Source organism: Leucoraja erinacea, chromosome 5 (genome assembly GCF_028641065.1).
Source record: "Leucoraja erinacea ecotype New England chromosome 5, Leri_hhj_1, whole genome shotgun sequence".
Lineage (NCBI taxonomy): Eukaryota > Metazoa > Chordata > Chondrichthyes > Rajiformes > Rajidae > Leucoraja > Leucoraja erinaceus.
The window spans coordinates 94,608,260-94,618,952 of NC_073381.1; the positions used below are offsets into that span (position 1 = coordinate 94,608,260).

The window sequence follows — 10,693 nt, forward strand, 5'->3', positions numbered from 1 at the left end:
AAAGCAAAGGTGCTGATGTGATTTCTTTGTGATGAAATCTATGTGCTGGCCCAGGACTGGTCATCTCAGATTTTCACATCCACAAAATCAAAGCTGGTAACTGATCATATCACTTTGGTGTTCATTTCTGTTTCTGAGTAAGAATCAACCCGGAGAACCTGTGTTGTGATGCATCACCCTCTTTATTTCACAGTGAAAATACATTCCCAGCAGTTCGAAAAGCAAAAGACACGCAAACACAGAAGACAACAGCTTATTAATTTCCCAAGAGCAGCTGTCAACAGGAGAAATGGTTAGGAACAGGGCTTGCTATTTTGCAGATGGTTTACATTCAAACTCTTTGCAGTCTCAGTATTAAAATGCCACAGAAATACATGTTATTGTTGTTGGTGGGAGAACCTTGTTAAAGTTAGGTAAATACTTTAGCACATCTCACTGTTTGTAATCTGTAAATGTAACAGATCCTCTAATTGAGATATTCTGTTACATTACTTTTTAATTACAATTTGCATTAGTCCATTTATATTGTACCAATTGATGTAGACACCAGTGTTGTTAAAGGAACGATTGTCCTTTTCCAAGTCCCTTTTGAATTCATCGATGAGTTGATCATAGTCTTCAGTTTTCTCCGTAAAAGTCCTGTGAACAATTTGGAATAAATATTGAATAACTTCTCGGTTAACTTAATGATATAACTGTGTCCCAATTGCTGAGGTTGACAGCAAGCTGGTGTGGTCAGTATATCTGAGCCCCCAGACAGTGAAAAGCAGAGATTTCACCGCATGGGTGGGTCTAACTCGCTCTCCCACGCACAGTCCCTCTTATCCTCCACCCTCATCCTCATCCCCTCAGACTGTGAAACTACAGGGTTCCAACACTCACAACCTCACAAAAGTTACATGGTATTCAATCAATCTGGACCTTTCCCAAAGAACTGGGTCCTCATGATGGGACATTGGCTTGGGAGATGGTGCTGACTTTGGTTTTCCAGTCCTGCCAGTGAATTTGGACAGTATTAGCGGTATCCCACTGGTACTTTGAAGGAACAAATGGAATCTCTAAACCCTAACTCAACTAGGTCCTTTCAACCAACACACTCACTTATCTGACTCAACCTGTCCTCACACCAAACAGCTTCTCTGTCATCTCCAATTGTTTTCTCTCAATCAGCATGCGTACTGGATTAACCCATGTTGGCCTTTTTGTGGGACATATGGAACAATCTTCATTCTTCCACTGATCTCACCTCCTTCTCCTCCAGAGCAGAGCAAGAACTAAGATCTCACCAGAAAAGACCCCTTTGTTCCACCTATTGCCTCCCCTTCTTGTCTCGTTGTTTTACAGTCTTTTTATTTTACTATCTTGCGGAATATATATCTAGTTTCAGTATGGTTTGCGTTTTTATGTGTTGTCATGTGTCCATTTGCCTGTGATGCTGCTGCAAGCAGGTTCTTCATTGTATCTGTACCTCACTGTACTTGTGCATATGGCAATAAATGGACTTGACTTGATTGCACTCGACTTGACACACACTGCTACCTAGACTAACACTTTCTTTCTCACTTCTAATGAAGGGTCTCAGAGGTGAAACATTATTTGCTTCTCTTTCCGTATTTGCTGTTGACTTGACGAATGTTTCCAGCAGCTTCTAATTTTATTTCAGATTTCCATTTCTTCCAGTCTTAGATTTTCAATAGAACTAATGTTATATTTTGGGTGCACCAAGGATCAAAGATTGTCCTTACCCAAGAATGGAAACCTGTTTGTGTGTGTATGAAGATAGACACAAAACACTGGAGTAACTCAGCAGGACAGGTAGCATCGCTGGATAGACAGAATGGGTGACGTTTTGGTTCGAGACCCTTCTTCAGACTGAAAGAGTTCAATCTGAACTTAAACCAGCATCTGCAGTTCCTTCCTACACATTGTGCGTGTAGGAATCTTTGAAATGTGGGTGTCAGTATGTTTTTGGTGCAGTTGTTTAATACTAGTGGAATCTGCCAGGGGAATTGCCAATTTTGGGCACTATATCTGAGGAGGATGAGCTGGCTCTGGAACGGGTCCAGAGGAGTTTTACAAGAATGATCCCAGGAATGAGTAGGTTAACACATGATGTGATGAGCGTTTGACAGCACTGGGCCTGCACTCGCTGGAGTTTAGAAGAATGAGGGGGGGACCTCATTAAAACATAGAGAATAGTGAAATGCTTGTATAGAGTGGATGTGGAGAGGATGTTTCCACTAGTGGGAGAATCTAGGACTAGAGGTCATAGCCTCAAAATTAAAGGACGTTCCTTTAAGAAGGAGAAGAGGAGGAATTTCTTTAGTCAGATGGTAATGAATCTGTAAAATTCTTTGCCACAAATAGCTATGGAGACCAAGTCAGTGGTTGCATTTAAGGCAGAGATAGATAGATCTTTGATTAGTATAGTTGTTAGAGGTTATGTGGAGAAGGCAGGAGAATGTGGTTAGGAGGGAGAGATAGATCAGCCATGATTCAATAGCAGAGTAAACTTGATGGGCTGAATGGCCTAATTCTGCTCCGATCACTTATGATCTTATGATCTAATGATCTTCTGAACTACACCATCAGGAAAATAATTCTCACTGGAGATTGGGTCAGAGTAAAGTGTGTGACGGTCACATCCAGTCTCCAGCTGAACCTGTCGGTGTGGAGAGTGGTCGTGTCCCTCAGGAGAGGTAGTGAAGGTTGTGAGTCAGGAGCCAACTCATTCTTACCACCGTTAATGATGGTCACGATCCCTACCCGTGTGGACCATCCCGCTCACCACAGTCCCACCGTGCCCGAGTGTAGTGTTGTTGGGAAGACAATGCTGACATGAGAAACAAACCTTACCTGACATAAGATTGTACTTCAGGAGATTGGAGGAGCTGAACCGATGGATCATTTGGAGCAGGTGGATCCACGATCCCAGCAGGCAGTGAAATGGAAACCAAGAATCCTGATGTTGGAATCTCAAATGTTAAAGGGACATAAACTGACCAAGGAATACTGAGGGGAACTACCGTATCTGTTGAAAAAGAACAATTTTCAGTACCATTACATTAGCAGAGCATTCCCCACATTTTCAGGGTGGGAGGGGTTCCAGGTGGCATATTGACAATATTTCATTGACCTGTAATGACGGCTCACAGATGAACCTCCCAAAGCTGAAATATTAACTCTGTTTCTCTAACATACACGGTCACGACCTGATCTGCTGAGTATTCTCTGTTTTTACTACAGGTGGTTGTACAGTTCTACAGTGAATGTACTGGAATAATCTCATCCCACTCATCAAACAAAATTCAACAACCATGTCCACCCCACACAGTGCACACCGCGCAGATGTCCCTTCACTCAATCTGGGGGGTGTTTCAGAGAAACGAGGACCTGGAAATGAATTGGTCTGAGGTAGAAATAGTATTTATTAACCTTTACATCTTTTTAAAATGTCTTTACTTTCATATTTTCAATGTTCTCCCACTCTCACTCCCTCAGTCTCTCTCTCTGTTTTTTTTCACTTTACTACCTTTTCCTAATTTCCTCTCATGATTTTTTAATCACTTCTCAAACATCGAAGTTGTGCTTTAAACCCAGTTTGGTTTTCTTTATAACTTTGTGACACACATTCTTTCTCTCTGCCTTGCTTTCACTTCACTCACTTTCTTTCACACACACATTTACACACACATTTACACACATATACTCCCAAATGTGCACACACACACACACACACTGGAAGCTCAAATCATCACATCACCACAGGAAATGATCGATAAGATGGAAATTGGGAAGATGCCAGATTGCCCCTTTTGCCCAGCACGGTCAGGAAGGGCCGACTGGCCTCCTTCTGTCTTGTGTCCTTGAGTCCCTCCATGAAGCACAGAAATTTCAGAAATGTGGATCCTGTCTGCACATTGGTTTGTAATAAGATGGGTAAGACACTATAAGATATGTTATGTGCTGTTACATTGAAGAAATATCTTACATACCTGCAGAATTATTGAAACGGGAATATTTGAAAAATCTAGAGATGGCGATATCTATTGCAGTGTTCAGATCTGCACCTTTAACAAATGTAGAGAGCCATCGCAGTTCTGGGAGGTAAAGTTCTTCATAGGTCTAAAGTGGTGAATGGAAACATGAGTGAAAGTAAACAGCAGTAAAACATCTGTGTTGGGAGCTGTGATGTGTGTGTTTGATGAGGCTGCCGGCTCCATGGACTGAACTATTGAGAGAACGTGTAGAATTTACAGGACTCGCTGCTCATGTAATCATTTTGTTTTCCGTCACCTGTTCTCCCCACTCAGACACCCTCAGGCAATAGATCACATTGTTGTAATATTTCAAATATTGGCAGACTCCACTTCAGTGAATTCACTCTTTCATTTGTCCTCATGTTAAACCGTTACTAGATCTTCATTGTGTTTTAAATTTCAGCTGTATCTCTACTTTTCAGGCTCAACAATGGAAACATTTATGCATCAGAATGCAGTTGTCAACAGGAAACATCATCACTCCCCATTCTCTCTGGGATAAATTCCAGCATTTCTGACCATCACCCTGGAAATACTCTAACCGGACTGGGAATTCCACTGTGGGAGCAGAGGGACTGAGCTTCACCCAGACCGTGCTGCCATCACTGAGCTGATACCTAGTTTATCCTGTAACACTTTGACATGCCCTTTGTGTGAGCACTTGTCTCCTGATTCCACTTCCTGATGGACCGGCTTTAAATGAAAGATCGGATCCCCCTTGTTCTCTTCTGTTTTCACCCTATCTCACTGTGGTCAATAAACAGTTACAAACACCACCACAGGCAATACATTTCCCCCACAATACTTACATCATATTTAATTAATTTTTTGAGTGGTAAACAAATGCTATTCTTGCACGCTTCCCCCACACTGTGATCTGCTCCTGTTCCTGCAACCTGCAGCCCCAGGAGGACAGAGAGAGTTAAACAGAGTCTCAGCATCTTGGGCTCCGCTCTGGTCACTGTTGGATGCACCCAGTCACTCTTCACACCTCCAGCTGGATCTGCTGTCTGAGCCCTGAATTCAAAACCTTTTTATACCGTTTTATGAAGATGATTTGAATATGTTCTAAGGAATGAAGTCATCTAAAATATTATGCAAACATTGTTTTAACCAAGCTTAAGTTGGATTGTGTAATCTTTAACCCTCGGAGTGCTGACTGAGATATAAGTAAGCGTCTGTGTGTCTTGTAGATGGGTTTCATTGGATTGAATGCTGTTATTACATGTGGATTTCACCAGGTTGGGTATAAACTCTGCAGATTTGCAGGTTGAGAGATATTGTTGTTAAAACATATCTGATGTGGTGAACAGAGACTTTGGGACAGCCAAGACTTATGAGGATCACACAGGTGAATGTTGAGACCCACGTAAGAACAGCTATGGTCTTAATAACCATATAACACTATAACCATATAACAATTACAGCACGGAAACAGGCCATCTCGGCCCTACAAGTCCGTGCCGAACAACTTTTTTCCCTTAGTCCCACCTGCCTGCACTCATACCATAACCCTCCATTCCCTTCTCATCCATATGCCTATCCAATTTATTTTTAAATGATACCAACGAACCTGCCGCCACCACTTGACCTACAGAGAGATTTATGCAGTTGGAAGAGTGGGCTGAAAGATGGCTTAATGCTGATTCTGCAGGACAAATCCGTTACATGAATGAAATAAAGACCTAACAGAGGGATTGGGATTCACACCCCATGAAAGTGGAATCTCCTGTAGACTGGTAGTTGTTGAAAATCCATGGAGGTATAGAAGTTGGGATGTAATGTTAAAATTGTACCAGGCATGGGTGACAATTCTAGTAACAATCTCCTCTAGTACTAGAGAGAGTACTCTCTATTTTAAGTTGACAAGTTAGGGCTTTAATTCTTTGGAGGCGCAGAAGGTTACCTATAGAGGGTTTTTTTAAAATTATGGAGGGATAGACCGTGGAAAATTTTCCCACAGAGAGTAGGGAAGATTCAAACAATGGGAAATGAATTGAGAATTTAGGGATTGAAGTTTATGGGTAACATGAGGGGGAACTTCTTTACTCAGAGAGCGGTAGCTGTGGGGAATGAGCTTTCCAGTGAAGGTGGTGGAGGCAGGTTCGTTTTTAATCATTTAAAAATAAATTGGATAGTTATATGATGGAAGGAATGGAGGGGTTATGGTCTGAGCAGCAGGTATATGGGACTAGGGAGAGATTATGTGTCGAGCATCTAGAAGGGAATCGAGATGGCCTGTTTCCCCGTGCTGTAATTGTTATAGGGTTATATGGTTTAATTGGGCGAACAAAATTGTACAGCCCATATTCCAGATTTGGTATCACACAATTTTAACAATTACATCCTCTATACTCAAAGCTATGAGTTTATAAGGCTACGATACCAAAAGCTTTCTTTACCACCCTATCTATATGAGATTCCAACTTCAAGGAACTATGCACGGTTATTCCCAGATCCCTCTGTTCAACTATATTCTTCAATTCCCTACCATTTACCATGTGCGTCCTATTTTGATTTGTCCTGCCAAGATGTAGCACCTCACATTTATCAGCATTAAAGTCCATCTGCCATCTTTCAGCCCATTTTTCCAAATGGCCTAAATCACTCTGTAGACGTTGGAAATCCTCTTCATTATCCACAACACCCCCTATCTTGGTATCATCTGCATACTTACTAATCCAATTTACCACCCCTTCATCCAGATCATTGATGTACATGACAAACAACAAAGGACCCAACACAGATCCCTGAGGCACCCCACTAGTCACCTGCCTCCAACCCGATAAACAGCCATCCACCATTACCCTCTGGCTTCTCCCATTCAGCCACTGTTGAATCCATCTTGCTATTCCTGCATTTACACCCAACAGTTGAACCTTCTTAACCAACCTTCCATGAGGAACCTTGTCAAAGGCCTTACTAAAGTCCATATAGACAACATCCCCTGCTTTACCCTCGTCAATTTCCCTAGTAACAACCTCTTCAAAAAATTCAAGAAGATTAGTCAAACATGGAAACAGCAGAGCGGGTCTCAGGGGTTTGGATGATCCTCTTTCCTGTCCCACTGCAATGTTGTAGCCACTTGTCTCTATGAGAAGGAATAAATGGACAATGGTCAATGCACAATAGGTGCAGGAGTAGGCCATTCGGCCCTTCAAGCCATTCAATGTGATCATGGCTGATCATCCCCAATCAGTACCCCGTTCCTGCCTTCTCCCCATATTCTCTAACTCCGCTATCTTTGTGCCCTATCTAGATCTCTCTTTAAAGTATCCAGAGAACTGGCCTCCACTGCCCTCTGAGGCAGAGAATTCCACAGACTCACCACTCTCTGTGTAAAAAACTGTGACTTCATCTCCATTCTAAATGGCTTACCCCTTATTCTTAAATTGTGGCCCCTGGTTCTGGACGCCCCCAACATCGGGAACATGTTTCCTGCCTCTAGTGTGTCCAAACCCTTAATAATCTTATATGTTTCAATAAGATATCCTCTCATCCTTCTAAATTCCAGAGTGTACAAGCCCAGCCGCTCCATTCTCTCAGCATATGACAGTCCCGCCATCCTGGGAAGTAACCTTGTGAACATGTGCTGCACTCCCTCAATAGCAAGAATGTCCTTCCTCAAATTAGGGGACGAAAACTGCACACAATACTTCAGGTGTGGTCTCACTAGGGCCCTGTACAACTACAGGAGGACCTCTTTGCTCCTATACTCGACTATTCTTGTTGTAAAGGCCAACGCCATTCACTTTCTTCACTGCCTGCTGTACCTGCATGCTGTATATTCACCTTGCTGTGACGGTGCAGCTCTGGGTGGAATCAGCAGTAAGTGATACAACTGTGAGCAACTCTACCACTGCTCCACCATACCGGCAAAGGTTGTTGTGTACAGGTTTCTACGCCTGCGCCCCATAGGACCTGAGGAGGTGCTTGTCCCACTCAGTGGGTGATTATAAACTGGAAAGCACTGCCTGAGAATAGTAAGACTAAACGAGAACTTACTAGTTTGAAGTTTGTTCTTTATTCTATGAGGAGTTATGATGAGGGATTATGTGAATGCCGTCAGCCCGCATTGCACGTCAATCTTCAAAGCAGTGGTGTGAAATCCACAGATAACCAGTAGTTGACCTAACACATAGTAAGATTGGAGAGAAACTCGAAATTACCAGCTGAATTTTTATGAGTACCGGTTGGGAAGCAGAAGGGCACATAATCCCTCATCATCACCTCCTCATAAAATAATGATCAACCACTTCAAACTCTGTGATTTCATGCCGGATACAAGTCCAGGCGTCACATGCTACATCAATTGACCATGGATGAGTGAGAAAGATTAATGCATTCAGCCATGACACAGTTTGTTAAAATGCTGATGATTTAATCATCAAAGGGAAATAATAATGACCCCTACCGTCCTGGGGGAAACTAATGAATCAAAACATAATGGAATTTGGTAAAAAAAAACCCCTTGGTCTGGCAATGGGTTATTATAAAATGTTGGAACGTTCGTTCATTTGACCATCCTGCAGCTGCTAGGATATGGTCCAGTGGAACGTACATAAAACCCTTGCTGCTAATATTGAGTAGCAAGCCCTAATGGATCGAGTGATATCGAATATTTAGTATGTACTACTGTTAAGCTCACACCCCGTTTTGACCACCCGGGAGATGGTGTCTGGATTGATACCTTTATGAGGTTTTTTAAGTAACTAACAACATTGCTAGTGCAGAGCCTCTAAGGCTCTTGGTGACCTTGATGTATTGAATGTGTTTAAATGTGTGACCACAGATAACCAAATGGTCCATGGGGTATGCCATGAAAAAATGTTTACAGGACCTGATGCCCCTGGTCCTGCTCTGCTTAACTACATCATAAATATAAAAATATTATATTATTAGCAATGATGTAACCATCCTGTCCAGTCCACAATTTAAGTAGTGGCTGGACCTGTAGCATTGAGACTGGCACCATCAGCATAACCACTTTGAAAGTGAGTTTTGACCAGGGATAGAGATGTGAGTGGGCCCTGCTGTCGAAGCAGTTTTAGAACACCCTAAGCCTAAAAACAACACAAAACCTCCGAAGTATCTTGGGCCTGGGAGAATTTGCGTTAAAGATATCCTTTAGAAATCTGGATATCAGAGGGTGAGACCCAACAGAGTGGGTCCCGATTATAGCAGCAACTATGATGAGAAGCACATTGGCACAGTTAATGGTACTGTAACTTAATTAATTGTCAAAAACCCATCTGAAAATGAACTCTGAGACGTTAGTTATCCGTGCTGTATATATGTAACATAGGCATTAAAAGAAAACACTTCCCATCTCCTGATGAGGAAAAATGTGCTGGTGTTTTGGTGCTATTCCTGCACTCTGCAGTGAGCATGCACATAGATTAGTCTGGCAACCCGAGCCGCAGGAACGATCTCTCAGAGTCTGCAAATCTATAAATTGATTTATCATGCAGAGGATGGTTTCCCGAGTCATGGGGTTGAACCACCAAATTTTAGTGTTTAGGATAACCATATAAGGTCCTATATTATTCCCAATATTTAGCGGGAACCATGGCTGTATAGGCCAGTCAGGCAGTACGAAATGCCTGAGGCGAGATCTTACTGGATTTTCTGGAAGACCCGACTGATGAGGCAAAATAGAGGAAAGACATAAAAAATATTCCTTCTCAGTGTAGCGAGAATACATCTATTGCCACTGTGCCACATATTTTACAATGGTGATTTAGCCTGGATGTAAACATATTGATATTCGCTGTTCCATTCGAACCACAATGTCATTAAATACTTTGTGATACAAACATCTATTCTGTGTTGTCATAAACTTTTTATGTTTCAATAAGAGATGTGTGATGAAATACCAGGTGCCAAATGAGGTTAGGTAAATTATCACAGGATGCTTTGACTTGATTGCACCCATGTGACTAACATATGCCACCACCACAGTGTATCAACTTGGAGTTGAGCATGCAGATTATGCATATTCACACAATAAACTTTTAACCCATAGAATACACCTAGTGTCTTATAGGTAGGTGATACCATATAACTGAAAAATGGTAACTCATGCAAAGCCCATCCTCCAGCGTAGCTAGAGATGGTATTGGAAATTTTCATCTTTAAGTACTAGCAATCAGTTTGGTTAATATAACTGACGAGTTAACTGTGCAAAAGGTTACAGGAACAATGTTTAATTACTGTTCGTCACCATTGTTGACGTGGATCGCTTCAGATGGTAATAGTCATAGGCTCCTGTTCATAATGACCTAATTGCACTGAAGAAGTTACTCCGTTACACATTGTAAGTTCTGATAATGCAAAGGTCCAAATGCACAGGCTGAAAAACACAGCCCACTCTATTGGCAATTACACTGATAAATAGCATGCTGCTTTATAACAACAAAGTTGGTTTACAGTCTTTATTAATTCAATCTCTGCCGCAGGCACACAGAATATACGAGGAAGAAACATGGAGGTCACAGTAAATTCATAGAGGTAACGATAGAATCCCAATAATCATAACTCTAGTTGGTATCAATTAAACTTAACTGGATGGATAGAACCCCGATTCTCACATATAGTTTGCTGGCCGAAACAGTTAATTTTTTGTGAAATACCGCATTTAGAATATCATGCAG

General features: G+C 41.9%; 1 protein-coding gene across 1 annotated transcript in view; it reads right to left on the reverse strand.

Annotated features, from left to right (window-relative positions):
• Positions 1-165: 165 nt before the first annotated feature.
• Positions 166-10,693, reverse strand: part of LOC129697688 (uncharacterized) — a 14,586-nt gene continuing 4,058 nt past the window's right edge. The window contains exons 2-5 of the mRNA XM_055636397.1: positions 4,850-5,070; positions 3,996-4,125; positions 2,857-3,031; positions 166-639 (exon numbers count right to left, since the gene is read on the reverse strand). Coding sequence (XP_055492372.1) covers positions 489-639; positions 2,857-3,031; positions 3,996-4,125; positions 4,850-5,070 — 677 coding nt within the window. The 3' untranslated portion in view covers positions 166-488. The remainder of the gene's footprint in view (positions 640-2,856; positions 3,032-3,995; positions 4,126-4,849; positions 5,071-10,693) is intronic.